Source organism: Astyanax mexicanus, chromosome 2 (genome assembly GCF_023375975.1).
Source record: "Astyanax mexicanus isolate ESR-SI-001 chromosome 2, AstMex3_surface, whole genome shotgun sequence".
In the NCBI taxonomy this organism is placed as follows: domain Eukaryota; kingdom Metazoa; phylum Chordata; class Actinopteri; order Characiformes; family Acestrorhamphidae; genus Astyanax; species Astyanax mexicanus.
This window is the reverse complement of record NC_064409.1, coordinates 68,184,484-68,203,387: the sequence shown is the minus strand read 5'-3', so window position 1 is coordinate 68,203,387 and position 18,904 is coordinate 68,184,484. Positions and strand designations below refer to the sequence as shown.

The following is an 18,904-nucleotide window of genomic DNA, read 5'->3' as shown; positions in this document are numbered from 1 at the left end:
AGATCATGTGTATTTGGTCTGGCCCAAGATTAAAAAGTCCTTCAAAATCACACTAGAACATCAGCTTTATATTCAATTTCTTTGTGCATTATGGATCGTTATTACATGTTGCCAGTTCATTTTAAAGTATAAAATCAGCTTGGGCCAGGCTATTTCCAGGTTTTTCTTAAAGTAGAAGACTAGTACTCTTCAGATCATGTGTATTTGGTCTGGCCCAAGATGAAAAAGTCCTTCAAAATCACACTAGAACATCAGCTTTACATAAAAAAAATTGTGCATTATGGATTGGTATGCTATGTTGCCAGTTCATTTTAAAGTATAAAATCAGCTCGGGCCAGGCTAATTCCAGGTTTTCCTCAAAGTGGGAGAGTAGTTCTCTTCATCTGATGTGTATGTGTTCTGGCCCAAGATGAAAAAGTCTTTCAAAGTTTGCCAGTTCATTTTAAAGTATAAAATCAGCTCGGGCCAGGCTACTTCCAGGTTTTCCTTAAAGTAGAAGACTAGTACTCTTCAGATCATGTGTATTTGGTCTGGCCCAACATGAAAAAGTTCTTCAAAATCACACTTGAACATCTGCCTCATATTTTTTGAGCGCAATGGCTTTTAAAATATAATTTTATTAATCATATATTTAATTATTTATTGTAATATATAATTATAAATTCAGTAATTAAAATAAATATTTTACAATATACAAAATTATATTTAATAATATATTGTATATTTACATTGTTAATAAACAGATGTACTGCTTTTCTTCATTCTATCTCCTTCAGTGTTGATCTGTGAGGTGTTTAATATAAACAGCGGGTGTTTGTGAACGCTCCCTTTAGTTCACGGTGGTTCAGTGAAGCGGCAGCTGCGAATATCAAACCAACTTCAGCCGGGGAATACGAGGCTGCGAATATCGAGCCAAACGAATCTGGAGCTGCGAATATCAAACCAACTTCAGCCTCGTGGAGGAGAAAGAGTAAATTCGGCAGGCCATGGAGAAGCAAACCATCTGCCATCACAGTAACCGCCAAAGCCTGTAGAAGGCGCGGCGTCCGTAAAGAGGCGGACATTCTCAGGTTCGGACTCTGCTTCGTTGAAGAAAAAAGAAATACCGTTCCAGTGCTTTAGGAGTAATAGCCAGAAACGCAATTCTGATAAGCAAGCCTCGTCGAGAGTAACGTACTGGAAATTGGAAGCCACGGATGATGCGAGATGGAGGAGATGCGAGATGAAAGCGCGACCCTGCGGAATAATGCGCATTGCGAAATTTAGATGTCCGAGAATTGACAGGAGCTGCTGCTTGGTTCGACGAGGCTGATCCAGAAATTCGGAAAGGAGTTGAGAAATGCGTGTCTGTTTCTCTTGAGGAAGAGAAGCCTGGAAGGAGGAGGAGTCCAGCATGATCCCCAAAAAAACCAAGGATGTAGTCGGACCCACCGTTTTTTCGGCGGACAGCGGAATACCCAGACGGCGAAAAACTGATTCCAGGGAGGTGATGCAGCGAGCAGGAGGAGAGGAAGGGGTGTCCAGGACCAGAAAATCGTCTAGTAGGTGCACTACGTAAGGAACACCGCACTCATTGAGTAAAATCCAGGAAAGAGCCTCGGCGAGGCAGTCAAAAATTTTGGGGCTGCTTTTGCAGCCGAAAACGAGCCTGGTGGCGAAATAGAAACGCCCCCTCCAACGAACACAAAACAGGTGCCAAAAGTCAGGGTGTAGGGGTAAAACCTTGAAAGCTGAAACGACATCGGCTTTGGCCATCCAGGCGCCGTGGCCAACGATCTTGATAAGGGAAATAGCATCGTCGATGCGAGCATAGCACAGGGAAAAGAGATCACTGGGCACCAGACTGTTAATAGAAGGCACAGGAGCACCATGGGGCGCAGACAGGTCTATAATCAGGCGTTTCTTCCCTGAATATTTACGAGTAGCAACGCCGATGGGATTGACGCGGAAGTTAGAAAAAGGGGGCGAAGAAAAGGGGCCGACCATAAAGCCATCCGCGACCTCCTTGGCCAGGAGAGAGGTAACCACATCGGGTTCCGATTGGGCAGACAGGAGGTTCGAAGCTGAAAAGGTCGTATCCGGCAAAACAACGAGCCCGGGAGAAAATCCGAACACCAGACCATCCAGGAGGTAGCAGACGAAGGTAGAATCAGGGTGAGAAGAGAGACTCTTAGCTAACTCGGGCACGTTAACTGGAGTGGACAGATAACGTAATAGTCAGCTCCGTCCGAACTTGGGTGGACGGATGGGGCAGGAAGGACGAGCGTGAGCCTGAGCGCAGTAAGATCAAACGTGCAAAAAACGGCATGAAGACAAAAAGCAACCTCTTGAGTTGAAATTATTACATATGGCCCGGGAGCCGAGAAAAAAAAGGCGCCTCCCACGAGTATCTAGGGAATTAGAGGCCGATACGCGAGACACGGCGGGGGGCGCGCTGGCGGGGGGCGCGCTGGCGGGGGGCGCGCTGGCGGGGGGGGCTGGAGAGGGGGCCACAAGCGAGCAGGCAGAGACGGGATGAGAAGGCTGTCCACACAACTCGCAAGCGAGGGAAGGGCGACCAGCGAAAATCCGGCAGTATAACTCGAGATCAAGGGCGCCCCAGTAGGTGGACATATTCCACTGCTGCAAGCGCGATGCAGCCTGCGCAGAGAACAGACGATGGTAATCATAAAATCCAGAACCCCCATAGCGCACGGCCAGGTCGAGGATGATGGAAAGGTAATCGTCGAGTTCCTGACGGCGGGCTGGAAAAGCCGCGCAGAGCACGTCTCGAAAGGTGGAGAAAGCAAGGGCGAATTCGGGGGCAGAGAGAACTCTTGAGCCACGCGAATCTGAAGGTCCGATAGTTAGCAGTGAACCCCCGCCTTCAAAGAGACGGGGCGCCGGAGCGGCGGCCGAAGGACGCAGTAGAGAAGAGAGATCTATGTCTGCACCTTGCAAGATGCGCTGACGCAGTGATGGCTGAACCAGAGGCGGGCAGAGAGAGCGAGCACCCGCAGGAGGAGGGGCTGGAGCGGCGGTGGAGAGGGAGAAGGAGCCGTCATGAACCCGTGGAGCTTGGACGGAAGGCTGGGGAGCCTGAGCACCTGAGGAGAGAGCACAAGGAGTAGGGAGCAAGGCCGGCTGCTGAACGGCCTGGGGGGGGTTGGAGGGAACGGGAAGAGGGAGAACAGAGGAGACGGAAGGAATAGAGACAGGGGGAAGGGCAGAAACAGGGGGAACGTGTGAAGGAGCTGGGCCACTGGCGGAAAGAGCAGAAAGCGCAGGAGGCGGAAGAGCGGAGAGAGAAAGGAGCGGAGCAGAAAAAGGAGGAGATAGACGAGAGAAGACAGAAGCCCGAGCCGTTCCGGGCCGGGTGAAAAGGAAGCCGGGCGAAGGGTCCGCCTCGCCGGCAGGGGGGGTCGAGCAGCTGGAAGGAACCTGAGCGGGGCGGCCGCGCCGCCTGGGTGGAGAAGGGGCGGTGTCGATGCGGCTCGCAGGAAGCCCGGCAGGGGACCCCCGAATGGCAGCATCAGAGGCGAGCAGGAGAGAGAAGAGTGTTCTTTTGGGAGCCGAGCGGGCGAAATGGATTCCGCGATTCCGTAGGGCCCTCTGTAAACCAGCGACGGTCCAGTCAGACATGGAGTGGGCCGGAACCGGAGGTGGAGGAGGCATCGCCCGGGAGGTAGAAGCCACAGGAGAGTTGTCCTGTCGAAATTCACGCCGGGAGCGCTGAGCAGGAGTAGACGAAGGCTGAGATGAAAGGCGGCTGCGCCCGGAGCCCGAGAGGGCAGTGCGGGTGCGGCTACGCCGAGCCGGGGAGCGATGTTCCTGGGCCGGGGAGGTGGAGCGCCGGGCTGCTGGGCGGCCACGCCGGGCCGAGGTGCGATGTTCCTGGGCCGGGGAGATGGAGCGCCGGGCTGCTGGGCGGCCACGCCGGGCCGAGGTGCGATGTTCCTGGGCCGGGGAGATGGAGCGCCGGGCTGCTTGGCGGCCGCGCCGGGCCGGGGGGCGATCTTGCTGGGCCGGGGAGATGGAGCGCTGAGCAGCGGGGCGGCCACGCCGGGCCGAGGGGCGATCTTGCTGGGCCGGGGAGAAGGAGCGCTGAGCAGCAGGGCGGCCGCGCCGGGCCGAGGGGCGATCTTGCTGGGCCGGAGAGTTAGAGCGCCGGGCAGGGGGGCGGCCGCGCCGGGCCGAGGAGCGATCGGGCTGAGCCGGGGAGTTGGAGCGCCGAGCAGCGGAGCGGCCACGCCGGGCCGAGGAGCGATCAGGCTGGTTGCGGGAGCGGCCACGCCTGGCCGGGGAGCTGGAAACCACCGAACCGGCCTGGGCATCGGGCACCGAGATGATGGGTAGAGGCCCAGGGATCGGATGAGACACACCGGCAGATGAGGAGCCCGAGAACAACTCGGGATCCGAGGCATCCAGATCAATATCCATTGTAGCAGTGACTGAGAACTCGACGTCACGTGAGTTTGTTCGTCACGGAGGTGAGTTGTGACTTGGAGGTATATATAGGGTGAAGGGGTGGAGCTTGTAATTGAGGCGCACTTCATATCCCAAAATTTTGTTAATCCTTAACAACACTTTCTGACCTAGGATATCCACCCTGCCACAGACATAGGCATAACATGGAAAGACATATGGTTTAAAATGATGTAAAAAAACTTAATTGATTTAATTTTATTTAATTAAACATCCCAACACTCTTTAAAAACAGCAGCACCTGCTTGTGTACTAAACCCATCCCAGAGCCATATGATAGCAAACCCTTTAAGGAAATATCTTTATGACCCTTTGTTGTTAATGTATCAAATAAAATTTGTCTTTGTGAAGAATGTTTTACACAGTGTAATAGTATATGTTCTGGTGTCTCCCTGTGTGTGCAGTACCGGCAAAGCCCTGTGTGTTTGTGAATAAGATGTAATGTAGAGTTCCGTGTGGGGGAGTGATGGGGTTAAATATAAATCCGCAAAAAACAGTAAAATGTTAATATAGGTCCATACTGTTCTGACCACTGACTGATCCAGAGAAGTATCTCTTCTGGATTGATTTGACAAGCAGAGAGGTCCCTGACCAATGATTTCAAAATTAATTAGGTTATTTGGAGCGAATGAGCAAAACCAGAGCAAAAATATAGAGTTTACATATGTTTAATATTTACTAATTATATATATATATATATATATATATATATATATATATATATATATATATATATATATATATATATATATATAAAATTATGAATCTTTGAAATGAGCTCTGGCTATAATTTCAGCATCAGCTCACAGTAGCAGTAGCTAGACCCTCTCCCTACAGGTCTGGTCAAAGCCTGCCTCCCTTCCTTGCTCCCTCTAATTTCCGCTATAATCCATTCTTCTCTCTCTGGAACTGTTCCTGCATCATTTAAAACTGCTGCAATAACCCCAATCTTAAAAAAATCTGGTGCTGACCCCACAAATTTTAATAACCTACGGCCAATCTCTAATCTACCCTTTAACTCATAAATCCTTGAGCTCTGTCTTGCAACAACCTGTATAAACAGTTCCAGTCTAGATTTCGCCCTCTCCACAGTACAGAAACCGCGCTCATAAAAATCACTAATGACCTCCTCATGGCAGCTGATTCCGGTTTACTTTCCATCCTCATCCTTCTTGACCTTAATGCAGCATTTGACACCATTGGTCACACCACACTCCTCAATAGACTAGTTTCCATTGGTATCACTCAGACTCCTCTAAATTGGTTTAAATCATACCTCACCACCCGCACTCAGTTCATTCAGCTCAAAACTTTTACTTCTCTGCCTTCTCCTGTCACTTCAGGTGTGCCCCAGGGCTCTGTCCTGGGGCCCCTCCTATTCATCATTTATCTCCTTCCCCTTGGTAATATCTTCCGCAAATACAACATCCATTTCCACTGTTATGCGGACGACACCCAGCTTTACCTTGCCACCAAACCCACCTCCAACCTTCCACCCTCCTACCTTACTGACTGTTTGGCTGAAATAAAACTATGGTTCAATTCAAATCTACTAAAACATTCTCCTCCTAGGCACAAAATCAATTCTATCCAAAACCAACAGTCTGTCTCTTAACATTGACAACTGTTCCGTCTCCCCCTCCCCACAGGTAAAGAGTCTGGGTGTCATCCTGGACAGTACTCTTTCATTTCAATCACACATCAACAACATTACCCCGTCTGCCTACTATCACCTCCGCAATATAAACCGTCTTCGCCCTTCACTTACTCCTCATGCCACTGCCATTCTTGTACACAGCCTCTTCTTCAGGTTGTAATTCCATCTCGTTCACTCCGATCTTCCTCCTCCATCCACCTTACCGTCCCCACCGCTCGCCTCACCACCATGGGGAGCAGAGCCTTCAGCCGCTCTGCTCCCCAACTCTGGAACTCTTTACCACCTCATATCAGACAAATTAAACTTGCCTATTCCATCTGATTGTTTTCTCTTTTTTAACCTGTTTTTTAAATGTTGTGTATTTTGTATGTTTTATTTAATGCTTATTTTGCACTTTGTAAGGTGTCCTTGAGTGACAGAAAGGCGCCTGAAATAAAATGTATTATTATTATTATTATTATTATTATTATTATTATTATTATTATTATTATTATTATTGTGGGCAACGATTGTACATATTATCACATGTATGTATCTCTTGCTACCTATATTTATTTTTACTAGAATAAATTTCTTTATGTGCATTGTTCATTTTCAAACGCTCTAAAAAAACAATTTAATGCTCATCAATAAAAGTGGTTTAAAGAAGCACACAGAAATACATGGTTTGGATAGTGGACAGTGAAAATCAAAGGTGGGCAATATCGAGGATATCACCAGTGCTTACACAACACTGATCCAACTGTACATTTAATTACAGGGTATAATAATCATTCATAAATAAATGTTTAGTTGGATGATTTGCAGAACAAACACTAATGTAGAGTATAGAGTATTATAGAGTATTTGAAAAGCAGTTTTTAAGAATCTGTTACTGCTAATTAATTTTGAATGTCTAAACAAGGGAATAAGTATTGTCAAGTCAAGTCAAATTTATTTCTAAAGCACATTTAAAAACCACAAGAGCTAACCAAAGTGCTGTACAATACAGACAGAAGTTTGAGCAAAACATGTATAAGACTAAACAACAATAAGATAAAAGATAAGTAAATAAAAGCAGCATCCGCAAACAAGATTTAGATTAACCCCGGACATACAGATAAGTCATTTGGACTTACTAAAAACATTGAAAGGCCTGAGAATACAAGTAGGTTTTTAGATAAGACTTAAAAACCGTAATGGTGGAAGATGCTTTAAAAAAAAACAGGCACACTATTCCAAAGTTTGGGTGCTGCAACGGAAAAAGCTCTGTCTCCTTTTGACTTTAGTTTAGAAAGTGGCGTCTCCAAGAGCAGCTGATTTGAAGATCTTAGGACTGTTCGGGTTGAATAAGGACACAGAAGGTCAGCGATATATGATGGAGAAATGACATTTAAGGCTTTAAAAACACTTAATAAGACTTTAAAGTCCGTTGTGTATCATAAAAATCCAGCTATAGGGCAAATACTGCAAAAGACAGTTTTGTGATATTGATCATATCTACATTGTTAATTTCTGTATTGTTTCAATACCAAAACACACATAATTTGAATGAGAGTTTGAGTGGGTTTTTGTTTTTGTGATGCTATTATGTTTTGGTCTTTCTCTTGCAGCTGCCCGGCCCACAGCACAAAGAGCTTCTGCTGCAGCAGGCCACACAGTGCCTCACACACGCAGCAAACAAGAGAAGGAACTTCATCCTGGACCAGGTAATTTGTTTAGATTAGTTAATATAATTTTATATATGGTTAATATACCGGTATAGATAATGTTAGTTTTTAGGTATTACTCTGAGAGAAAATCCCATTTTCCTTGCTTTATCAATAGAAGTGAAATTGAAATAGTATACAAACCATTTTATCTAAAAACTTGTGTTTACTCCCCAATACTGGAAAAATTATCTATTTAAGCTAATTTGATACCCACATAGTCTAATTTAGACCCAATAAGGTGTGTCAATCAGAATAATGTTTTGGGAAAACTAGGGTTTGGCAATATGGATAAAATTTAATATTTCAATATTTTCTAGCTGAATGGCGATTTATACATTATATATTTATTTATTTTTCTATCCCATAAGGTAATAACAAAAAGACACTGAGAAAAAAACTACATGTACCAGATTCTTTACAGGCACTTTTATTAACAATCAGCTGTAGATAAACGTGAGACATGTTCTAGAGATGAAAAGATCAATCAGCTATATATCTGTATCAGAAGAGAAAGAGAACTGTCGGTGCTAACCGGAACACAACATAGTCTATAATGACGTTATCTAATCTTATATCTTGTATACAATTATTTCAAAACATTTCTAAGAACTTGATATTTTGGTCAGTCCTAGGGAAAACAAACTTACAGTGGCATACAGAAGTTTGGGTACTCCTGGTCAAATAGTTTGTACTGTGAGTAAAAGATGCTAAAACGCTGAACGTGTTGAAGCAAAGGAAAAAAAAAAAAACAGATCCTGAATGGTTGATACATAACACCCCCTTAGGCTTGTGTCAAAAATGTTGGGCCCAATCGAATTAGATTTTATTTTTTCTTAAAAATTCAGTTTTATTTTTATTAGTTTTTTCCCCCTGTTGTATTCTTTTATTTGTGCTACTTCTGTCTTCTTAACCACACATTTAGATTTCTCTAAATGGGTCAGTGAAGCAGTGAAGAGAACACTGGATCTTCTTGACGTGTGCTGACGTCTGCTGTTCAACAACGTACCAGTTCTTGTAGATGTAGATCGCAGAAGAAAGGAGTCTCAGAGATTGTTATTGCAGGAAGGTTGTAGCTTTATTCGGATAGTTGTTTAAAGCATGGACACTGAGCAAAGCATGGTCCAGCCTTAGTACAGCCTTACGGCTGTCCAGCAGCTCTCCCAGCCAGTCTCTCTCCAGCTCACCTCCAACACCAACGCCCTCTCTCTCACTCTGACCCTCCAAACCCCAAGTAAATAGTCTCAGCACTAAAGCCAGATGTCTTCTGGGAAGTTAGAGACCTTTGACCCATGAGCCTAACAATAGGTTATCTTATTACCTGGTCTCTGGTAAGAAATGGTCTCTGGTAAGAACTAACACAGAATCTAACAATGATTAAAAAATTATTACATTTTCAACACCCCCCATCACATTTAAAATTTTTAGGTTTTAAACAGTTCACTTAAAGTTCATTTAAAGCTGGAAGCTTGTTATTTGTACTGTCCCACACCACCTAACCAACTACATTTCCGCACACCAAGAGGAACGTCACATATATACATGAAAAACAGAAGCATTTAGGGATTTGTAATAACTATAGATCCTGAAATTACAAATTTACGGGTTTTGGGTGGCAGTATGTGTTGTGTATTTCCATGTTTGTACCTGAATTCCAACTATGTTTGCACTGTTTTTCTTTTGTTTCTGTTACTCTAAAACTGTAAAAAAAAAAAAAAAAAGGCATTTACTAATCTTACATTTACATAATTTTAAAGTGTCAAAATAGCGTTTTCAGCTCATTGCATGTTCTGCAAAAGTTTTCAGTGACAGAAAGGTTATCTGTGCGATTGCCCAAACTATTATTTCAGGGCACATCACATGATATATTTAGGTACATGACAGTAGCCTGTTCTGCAGCCCCAAGCATTCAATGCATGTTGTAGATAAGACAAAACTGACACAAGCTCTTTAGAACAGATTATGTCTATACCTTTTATAGCTCATGTCTGCACATTGCTTTCATCAGCCTGTCTTACAGCGACTTTGTATTTTAAAGTACAGCACTTGCAGGAACTGGGACTGGTTTTAACCTTACCCCTCTTCCAAAACCCAGGCAAACATTTACCCATCTGCTCAGAAGCACAAGATGCTGCTTTTCCATGGTCACCTAAGGCGAGCTGTAGTAGTTGTCCCATCAGAAGCTGAGTGGAAGAGGCGTCTCCAGCAGCAACTGGAAGAGGAGGGTGTGCAGGTGCCGAAATTGTCCCTGCTAAAGAGTAAAGGTCAGCCCTGCACTTTATTTCATTCTTTAAAGCTGTGGTTCCAGTTCTATTTAAGATCGGACAGTAAAATATTGGAGTGCTGAACATTTTTCATTTTGAAACTTTGAAGTAGAGATTCACCTAATGCTCTAAGGTTTTCTTTTTCAGATTTTTATTAAATTTGCCACAATTCTGAGTACTGAATAAATGATATAGTCTAAATGTTTTCTTACACACACAAATTTTAATTTCCATCAGATATACAACAAAGAACAGTACATTTACCAGTGTACTAGTGCTACTTTAATCGTGAGTGTACTTTAGCAGTGCTACTACGTCACTTCTGCGATCTTCGTCCGCCCCTAATTCCTCGGTAACCAGGAGATTAACTTCTATAAACTTTTATAGCCATTTGCTATTTTTTTTTTATTTTTCCATTCCATTTAAAATTATGCAGCAGCTTAAATTATGCAGCACAATGTAACTGCTGCACTATTTACAGTAGCCAGCTACCGAAATATTCTACTAATGATTTATGTTTTTGTTTTTTTAATGGACTTTAATACACTTAAACTGCATTAAACATAGATAATTACAATGCAAAAGTAATCATAAATTTTTTTACAATTAAAATAGTAGTACATTTGTGTGTGTGTTTTTGTCACTTGTGTAGGGATCTTGCCCTTGATTTCTTATAACCCTTGGAGTTTGGAGGGTCATATAGCCCTAGCACTTCACACAGCTCCTCTATCCCAACAAGAATCGAGACACCCTACCCCCAATTAGTGGGGATAGGGCTCAGTGTGAGGGACATGTGATTGGTGGAATTTAATTAGTCTAAAATATGGCAGTATTTTGGACAGACCCCCAGCAGTGTGGTACTTAGTTAATACATTGAATTCATATGATCAGCTTGTTTTCTCATAACTAATTCTCACCTGTTTTTTCATTTTTCTGTATTACAGTGAGCTTCACACTCCCAGAGCAGGGGCAGCTTCTGGAGGAGGTACTGTTTGTGGAACTCTGCCGTGAAGAGGTGCAAAAACTGCTAACAACTTACAAAGAGGAGGCCAAACGTCTCCTACCCGCACCCCCAAAACGCAAGAGGCATCAATACAGACACAACAAACTTCACATGAAGTCACGCAGCAGAGCATATGGTGAGAGAATTGGAGCCGTGTGGGAAGAGATGATTATGCTTGTCATCATGATGCTGCTGATGCAGATCCAGCCTGTTGTGTTGTTGTGAAAATTAAAACAGATTGTATCCATGTTCTTCCAGGGTGGAGCCAAAGCTCACAGTCACAGTGGGGACACCAGAAACAATATGTAAGTTTACTCACCACACACAGGACTGTGCAAAAGTTCAAGTGGCATCTGTGTAAACGAGCTCCTGATCTGCTCAGTAGAACACATTTTTTAATTTTACAATAAATCTGAATAAAAATCGTACATAAAGTACAAACATCACGGTGTTTATTTAAGGCTCTCCTCATTGAAGTAGAGTATTATTTATAGTGATCATCAGATCAGTGCCTGGTTTGGTAAATCAGTGCTGATTAATGTTAAATCAGGTGTTAAACTTTAACGCATCCACACAGATACACTATGTCCAAATGTTTGTGTACACATCGTTTAATGAGTGCATTCACCTACTTTAATTTGCACCGCTTGCCAACACAGATGTGCAAATGCACACAATCAAGAATGCAATAAAATCCTCACAGCAATGCTCCAAGATCTTAGTAGAAAATCTTCCCTGGACAGAAGAGATAGTTACTCCAACAAAAGCGGGATAAACTGTTTTTTATTCCTCTGACTTCAGAAAAAAACAATACGAACCAAAAACGAACCGGTGTCCCTATATATTGGTTTAGATAGCCGCTACTTTAAAATACATTTCTTGTTACTTTTACTGCGTTTATATGGGTTGTTGTTAGTGCTGGACAATATAGTCAGAATGTACAGCACAATATATTTCTTCATTTTGTTTCATACGACACAAATTTCCATATCAACATGAACAGTATAAAAGCTACTATGGGTGGGGTGTGTAAATCACGCACTGACAGACGTGGGAGATATAGTAAAATATAATATCATGAAATTTAAGGACATTTACAGGATTTACACTCTATTTTAAAATGTACAGTTGGGTCAGTGTTATTTTAGCTCTTATATCCTGGATATCTTGAAATAAAGCATTGTAATGGACACTTATTGCAGAGATAAATTGCTTAAGAGCTTAAAGATTTTGACCTACTATATTCCTATCTACAAATCACATTATACACATTATAAATAGCCTGCACTCAGGAGTTTTATTTATTTATTTTTTTTTTTTATATGCTCAGGGTTGGCACCCATCTTTATTTGCACAGCCTTATGGCCGCAACAGTGATCCACAGCGGTACCGGGATTACTACCAGCCTTACACTGGACAGGTGAGCAGGAATTTGATTGTGTTGAATATGCAGATAAATGTATATTTTACAGAATCTTAATAAAATAAAATCATTATTAGACCTAAAGCTAACTTTTTATTCCCTCATTTTCTTATCTTTCAGTGGAACACCTATGACCAAACTCATGGTTACTACAGCAATCAAGATTATTATTTTGGCAATCAAGGTTTTTGGTAAACCTTTAAAAAATGTGTGACGTGTAAATTTTTATTTATTAGTGTGATTGCAGTAAGGCAATTGTATAGTATTGTTCTTCTTAAGTCTTCTTCTTCTTCTTCTTATTATTATTATTATTATTATTCCACCTGTTTTTGTCCGGTTAACTAGTGCCGCAGTTTTCACCCCCGAACGGCCAGAGCAACCTAGTGTGAATAGTTGCTATGCAGTTGCTATGCACGTTGCACATTTATGCATATACATTACCTAGTAACCATTTAGCAACACCATAGCAACCACCAGATACCAGCCAGCACTGCAATCACACTCGCAGTTTCTGTAGGAACTGCAATCTAGTTTTATTAGTATCTGTTAAACATCAAAAAAATTATACTGTTTTTAGAATTCTTGTTTTATATAGTTTGTACATATATAATATAGCTCTGGAAAAAATAGACCACTTAAAAATAATGTCTTTTTTTACCAAGTTTACAACACACATCACAATTGTTTTTATTACACTTTTATTTTATTTAATTTGAAAAGCTGCAAATATAAATAAACGTAGTTTTTTGTAGAAAGATTTTTATAAACTGAAACAAACATATAAGCAGAACATCTAGATTTCTTTAAATTACATTTAAAATGAACTGATTAGGAAAAACAGTTTTCATCTGACAATTTAATCTTACATTTTGGAAAGCTATGCAAGAGTCTGTGGAGAACTGCATACTATATTTGTGTTATATTGATAAAAAAAATAAAATGTGCCATTTCATATATGCACATATAAAAATAACGTTAATGTAACTTTTTATCTACTGTTTTCTCTGCTTTTCTCACTGCTTTGCATTGCATTTTGTGTGTATATTAAACTTAATCAGGCCTCACTAATTGGTACAGCAACACTGCTCCTTTGGCTGAATGGCACAGTTCTGACCACAGGGAGGCGCTTTCGTCCAACTGCTGCATCTCCTATATTGAGATCATGATTCATTCAAACAATATTTGAATGAATCATGATCTCAATCATTTTTGATAGTCAAGATATCGTCTATTGTGTTAATTTGTTTATTTGTTTGTTCACATATATAACAGTGAACAGTATTTTAGCCAGTGATGCAATGACCAATGCTTCAAAAACTGACTCCATACACACAACACAGTGTGGACTGCTGTAGGAGATAAAGTTTATATTTCCCAATCTATGATTCATTTAATAGTTGACTTTAAAATGGTATAATTGATTTGCTATGATATTCTACTATCATAATGTCAGTAGCAATTAATGGTCTTAAAATGACCATATTAATATGATAATATTGTTTATCGCAATCATTTTTTTTTGTTTAATCCCGGTCCCATATGGGGAACTAAGGTAAGTTAAGGCAAGTTTATTTGTCTAGCACCTTTCATACAGAGAGGCAATTTAAAGTGCTTCACAAAAAGATTTAAGACTCAGTGCAGAAAAAGAACAACTTTTATTTACTACAGTATTTCTGATTAGATTATACCCAAAGATGCTGGGTTTCACCTCATTTCCATTAATTAAAATTGCATTAGTTACATTATTAACACCTGGAACGGTAAGAAGTATTTTATATATATATATATATATATATATATATATATATATATATATATATATATATATATATGTGTGTTTGTGTGTGTGTGTGTGTGTGTGTGTGTGTGTGTGTGTGTGTGTGTGTGTGTGTGTATGTGTGTGTGTGTACTTCTTAACCTTCCAGGTGTTAATAATGTAACTAATGCAATTTTAATTAATGCAAACCTAACGGGGGCAGGGGTCGGGCGTGGGGAGAGAGCACTGCCGGGGCGTGCAGTCTGGAAATGCTACCGATTCGGCAAAATATGCCATTATTCTATTCAGCAGCAGACTGGTGTTGGAGGGTGGGTTAAGTGCGCTTTTCCAAGCCAACTTTTAAAGTTCCTTCACGCACTTTGCGCCCTAGTTAATCTAGTAAAACAGTGCATACAGAACTGCAGCAGCGCTCACCAGAACACATCCCAGCACACAATAACACAGACTCTGCCTCTGCTGCTTCTCTCTCAGCTCCCGTTTCTCTTGTTCCTTTCTCTGCCTCTCCTCCCGCTCTATCCTCTCTTTCAACTCCTGTTTCATCTTGTCCCGCAGCTCCCGCTCCACCCTTTCCTGCAGCTCCTTCTCCACCCTTTCCCCCTCTGCAGGCTCCTGTGGGGTTAGCCCCGGTCCCTGCAAAAGCTCCTGCTCTATTGTCTTCTTTAGCTCCACCTTCATCCACTCACTCAGCTCCCGCTCCAATTTCTCCCTCATCTCCTGCACCAACATCTCCCTCATCTCCAGCTCCAACCTCTCCCTCATCTCCTCCTCAACCCTCTCCCTCACCTCCGCGTCGATCCTTTCCAGCTCAAACCTCTCCATCAGCTCCTGCTCCCCCACGATCCTTCCCCTCATCTCCCGTTCCAGCCGGTGCCTCTCCCTCAGTTCCTGCTCGATCCTTTCCCTGATATCCTGCTCCATCAAAAACGGCTGCTGCTCCATCTTCTGCGTCAGCACTCTGAATACCTTCACGTGAATTACTGCGCCCTTTTATAGACCACTGCGCATATGACGTCACGCGCCTCCCAGTGACCTAACGGAAAGAGACGGCGCGTGACGTCAAAGCAGTGTTCTGTGTGTGTGGACGCTGCTTCTAAACAGAGCACTCGCCTGCTTTGACTGCACACGCACTGCTGACACACACACATCACGCACCTTCAGCGGCGACTGGCGCTCAGAAAAAAACAAATATATATATATACGTATATATATATATATATATATATATATATATATATATATATATATATATATATACGTATATATATATAGTTGGGAAAATCGCACTACCCCTTACTGCGCCATTTCCAGTGTGTTCCCCCTGGATTCTTTTGATGGAAGCCCGAAGTAGAGATAAAGTATAGACAGGATACTTGATCATAAGCAAAATAACAATTTATTAAAGCAGGGATCCCTGGGAACATCTTCCAAAATCAAGAAAAGACTTCAAAGAATATTTCACAGACACAAGCATTTAAAGACGACCCCAACCCACCCCCCCCCCCCCCCCCCCCACAGGTGCGAAGACACCTGGCCTGAGGCCCCAAGAGCTGATTTTAACTGATTCGTTACCAATACTTGTTTGTGTAAAATTGTATCAAGTATATGTTCTTTTGCTAGCATTGCTTAACCCAAATTTGAGTCGTTGCTATGACAATATGGTTATCTACTCGCACAGCTGCGGCCTAAAAGTTACTTTGACATCTAAATAAATCAAAAATTGCTTAGGTTAAATTAAACTCTTTGGCATATCTTTTTAACATGAGTTCTAAAAGAAAGATTACAATTAATCCAGAGGCCCAAATACTTAAATTTGGTCACAATCTGCAATGTTTGTCCAGATACAATTATATCTGACATGATTGTTTAGAAAAAAATATACCAACAGTTTTTGTTACATTTAACTTGATCAAGCCATGTTGTAATTTGGTTCAATGCACTAAGTTTTGAAGCAGCTTGTTGTTTTGTGCAACCATGTACATAAATTACTGCATCATCAGCATATAATTTTGGCCATATTTTGGCTTCAAAACGCCGCAATGAGAGTGAATGGGGACGTCCTGTCCATACTTATATACAGTTTATGCTATACAGACAGATAGCTTGTTACGTGCAAGTCTAGCCCTAGGGTGCTGGATATGTTCTGTGTGCTCTCCCTCTCTGTGTGTGTGTTTTTTCATGTTTCTCTGCAGGTTGCAGTCCACCTGACCTTCATGGGAGGAGCCATGGGCTATAAAAACCTGCAGTCACCACCAAGATGGCGGCTAGAGCTCACACAGGAAGTGGGGCCTACTGTGTGTGCTTCTAGTTCCCCTGCTACCTTCACTACCACCTTCATTATTACCATCACTGCCATGTGCTTTATTCTGAGTGTTTGCTCTTGTAGTCATTCCTTAGGGAATATCTTTCAATCCTGTTTGTGCCATACAAACTTATACCAATTTGAGGAGTCCAACAGGTAAGGTTAAGGCGCCTTATACATTTCCATCATGTAGCTGTCTTTGTGTATAGATACATTAGGTTAGCAGGCGGGTGCTTCTTTTGTACTTATGTTGTTAGTTTAAGTAGTAGTTTTTATTTTGTTCTTTTGTTTAGGATAAATAGTTTAGATTAAGTTTATGTTTTGTTTCTTTCTTTCCTTTGGCACCGTCACCGTTGGCTCCTCTTAGGCCTTAAGACTCTTAGGCCTTGGTATTGTTTAAAGTTGATGTTTGGCAGTTTTAAAATAAATCACTGATTGTGAAACATCTAATTCTGGTCTGGTCTCCTCACTTCCCTTCTGTTCCCTTTGTTGCAACCATTTTTAACAACGAGCCAACTTGGGTTCTAACATAGCTAAAGAGACAGTCAGGTAGCTAGTGACAGCTAGAGAAACAGACAGACAGCTAGAGAAACAGATAGACAGCTAGAAAAACAGCTACAGACAGCTTAAGAAACAGACAGACAGCTAGAGAAACAGAAAGCTAGACAGACAGCCACACAGACAGCCACACAGCTGGAGAAGGTCATCTAGAGACAGCCAGATAGCTAGAGAGACAGAGGCGAAACAGAGAGACTGACACCTAGAGAGTTTTTAGTATTCTTAAATGGATATTTTAAATATGTATCTATTATGAACATATAAAAGTTATGAATATTTACAGATTACGTCTGTAACGTTTACTGTGTTAATGTGACATTAATCAGGGACACTACATTTACAATCTTAAACACATCACCCCTGCCAACACACTTCACACAGCTTCTACGCGAATCTCTGCTACACTTGCCCACATTGTGAGCTCACCTGTCCTGTAGGAGAACTGAGAGGAGCAGAGAGCCAGTATCTGTCCCAACAGAGAAACACTGAGGAGAACCTGGACTCTGCAGCTCCACAGAGCTCAGACACTTCAGCAGCTGCTTTTATTGTTTTTAGTGTTCTGTGTTATTTGGTTTCAATTCTAATGATTTTTAAAATAAATAATATTTAATATTTAGTCAAACTGGCACTGTATTGTAAACATAAATGGTGTGTGTGTTTGCTGCCACTTTTTCGCTGTTTCGCTGTATCATACACACCATTCCTCCAGCATTAGTGTTTAAAGCTTTCTAAAATGAACAGATACGTTTTATTAACTTAGCTAGATCAATATTGTACACAGTTAGGCTGTATCTATTAATAATTTCCCCAGCGTAAGTGTTTAAAGTTTTCTGAAATTAAAAGATATGAGTTTTATTAACTTAGCTCATACCTAAAGTTTTGGATCTAAAAATAAGGGGAATTTCCCGCCATTTTGCTGATTTTGTGTACCCTTTTTTATGGATTTAAAATTGAACAAAGGGTACACAAAATCAGCAAAATGACTGTTGGTGACCTAAAAATTGTAGTAAGTTAAAAGATTTATCGTTTATTATAGCTTACAGTAGGCCTGCAATCCTAAACAAATAAACAAAGTTTAAAAATGAAATAGTTATCTGCTGATCAGGTAGCAGCAGGGCAGGTTGAACATTATATATAGAGATTTTTCTTAATCCTTTACCATCTATCTATCTAATTCTAAAGGTAAGCTAACTGACTCACAAGCTGTATTTTATTAACCACCCAGTGGTTTAATCTGTGTGTTTTGATTCGGAAACGAGTCTTTTTAACCAGCTATCAAAACGGTCTCATCACAGTTTACATGGTCAGTTACCTTTCTTCTTGAAAAATCGTTGTATATCCAGATCTGTTTTAAGGTCAGCTGCTCCGACTATAGCTGCCTGAACTCACATCGAGGGGCGGGGCTTCCCCACACTGACCCTTCTCCACGCTCGCAAAACCAGCAACCTGATTGGCGGTTTCTCCTGAAGGGCGGGACTTTCTCCTTGAACCGGCACCACGATTGGTTAAGAGATGCACAGCGGTCAGTGGCCTGTTTTCTTAATAATAAAGTTTTTTAAAGGGTTTATATTATAGTAGTTCCTTGGCCAAAACGGGAGACTTGACGGGTATGACTTAGCTAGACTAGCAGGTATATCTGCATATCTACCCTAACCTAATAAGATACTGATAGAGATAGATAGCAGGCGTCTCGTTCCGTGACGTCACTGGGAGGCGCGTGACGTCATACGCAGTAGTCTATAAAAGGGCGCAGTACTTCACATGATGGTAT

The 18,904-nt window shown here is 41.8% G+C and overlaps 1 protein-coding gene and 1 long non-coding RNA gene across 11 annotated transcripts in view; one reads left to right on the top strand and one right to left on the bottom strand.

Moving 5' to 3' along the window:
* The window catches only part of si:ch211-107m4.1 (heterogeneous nuclear ribonucleoprotein U-like protein 2), a 129,356-nt gene extending 116,468 nt beyond the window's left edge, over nt 1-12,888 (top strand). For 2 of the 10 annotated variants that reach the window (XM_049474846.1, XM_049474837.1), the window contains exon 14: nt 12,620-12,886. In XM_049474846.1, coding sequence (XP_049330803.1) covers nt 12,620-12,694 — 75 coding nt within the window. In that variant the 3' untranslated portion in view covers nt 12,695-12,886. Of the gene's footprint in view, nt 1-7,713; nt 7,810-9,904; nt 10,074-11,017; nt 11,213-11,334; nt 11,382-12,406; nt 12,497-12,619 lie in introns of all 10 variants that reach the window. The other 8 variants (XM_049474842.1, XM_049474840.1, XM_049474845.1 and 5 more) reach the window with 8 other exon arrangements.
* Nucleotides 1-18,904, bottom strand: part of LOC111197040 (uncharacterized) — a 113,417-nt gene that overhangs the window by 12,792 nt on the left and 81,721 nt on the right. The gene's annotated exons all lie outside the window — the stretch shown is intronic.